Source organism: Phytophthora infestans, genomic scaffold (genome assembly GCF_000142945.1).
Source record: "Phytophthora infestans T30-4 supercont1.4081 genomic scaffold, whole genome shotgun sequence".
Taxonomy (NCBI): Eukaryota; Oomycota; class Peronosporomycetes; order Peronosporales; family Peronosporaceae; genus Phytophthora; species Phytophthora infestans.
In genome coordinates, this window is record NW_003304599.1 from 1 (window position 1) to 1548 (window position 1548).

Genomic DNA, 1548 nt, shown 5'->3' on the forward strand with positions numbered 1-1548 from the left:
AATTTAACTGCCAGGCACGTAGAGCGGAGTGCTTCCACCGATCAGGATACACCCATGAGCATCACCCCGGCCTCCTGTCCGCAATATAAGCTACGCCGAGGCGTCGAGACAGTAACGGATCTTTGGAAGGAGTCGACGGTAGGATAAGATGGTGGTACTGCGGTAAGCCATTTGGAAGCAAATCACGGCGCAAAGTGGTGCTCGCCAGAAGAAAGGCGGTTCTTCAATCGCCGTCGAGCTATTCTATATCTAATACAAGACATTGCTGCTCAAGGCCACGTAGTTGCTGTAGTCACAGAAGTTGCAGCGATCGAGCAGGTCGTCAAAGCTGTGGAAGAGTGCCGGCAAAAACACAAAAAATCACTGAACTGGATAAGAAGCGTTCCTTGATTGGCATTCTCGGTTTGGACTGCCACCGAAATGGATTTCAGATCAAGGCTCCCATTTCAAAAACGAAGTGGTGAGTGAGCTTTCACGCCGCCTGCGAACGCAGCAGGAGTTCACGCCTGCCTATTGCCCGTGGATCAACGGGTCGGTAGAGCGCGTAAACAGAGACATCCTCCAAGTGATCCGAACAATGATCCTGGAGTACAAGATTGCTCACCGCGACTGGGTCTACTTGATACCAATGGTACAATCGAGCCTCAACCACACAGCAGTGCCATCGTTGGGTAATAGAGCCCCCATTGAGTTATTTACTGGATTACCGTGTCCGACACCTCTCCGAGAATTTTACCTGCCTAGTACTGGGGAGTTCAAGGAGGTGCCCACAAGTGACAAGATCAATGGTTCCTCCCAGGCCCTCATGGTGAGCTGGGGCCGTTAGATCCTTCGATCAGAATCATCGAAATGGCGTCTCTTGGCGTTCGAGTCCGCAACACACGGCGGTTTTACGTGGTTAACCCAACGAACGTGTCGTATGAGTTTTCGTGGATCCCGCAAGGGAACAACAACCCGTGCTTTCGGTGCGCGACACCGAAGGGTCTGATGCTTGCTGGTAAACGATGTGAGATGATTTTTGAATTCACTCCACAGCAACTAGAACTCCAGGAAATGTTCTGGTACTTCAAAATTCCGCATTTCCAGGTTAGTCAGCTTTTCGTGTTTGTGGGTACGACGACGGAGCCTCGAGTCGCGTTGGATCGTGCAAGTGTCAACTTTAACACACTGATGATCGGAACAAAGACATCTCAAAGCATTTCGTTGATCAATCAGGAGCTTATTCCATTCAATTTTGTATTGGACAAGACGTCGCTGGACTTTGCAGGAGAGTTACCTGCACTGATTGTTCACCCTCTGAGTGGCGTGATTCCACCCAATAGTCGAACTTCGATCGAGGTTGAGTTCATGCCGATTGAAGAAAAGTCGTACAATTTTAATCTGAACTGTATCATCAAGCGCAAACCCACGCGACTATCTCTGAATGTCAAAGGGGAGGGCTATAGTATTCACGATGCACTCATCTTGACATCTGAAGATCAAAGCGAAAGCCGGGCATTAGTTTCAGGCCTCGGTAATTTGTTGGACTTTGGAGCTGTGCGCGTCAAC

General features: G+C 49.5%; 1 protein-coding gene across 1 annotated transcript; it reads left to right on the plus strand.

The window, feature by feature from the left end:
* Positions 1-849: 849 nt before the first annotated feature.
* Positions 850-1384, plus strand: PITG_22567 (uncharacterized protein; the record flags this gene model as incomplete). The annotated part of the gene is made up of 2 exons (XM_002909696.1): positions 850-1250; positions 1366-1384. 2 exons carry the CDS (start codon positions 850-852, stop codon positions 1382-1384), a joined length of 420 nt encoding a protein of 139 aa, XP_002909742.1.
* Between the last annotated feature and the right edge of the window lie 164 nt (positions 1385-1548).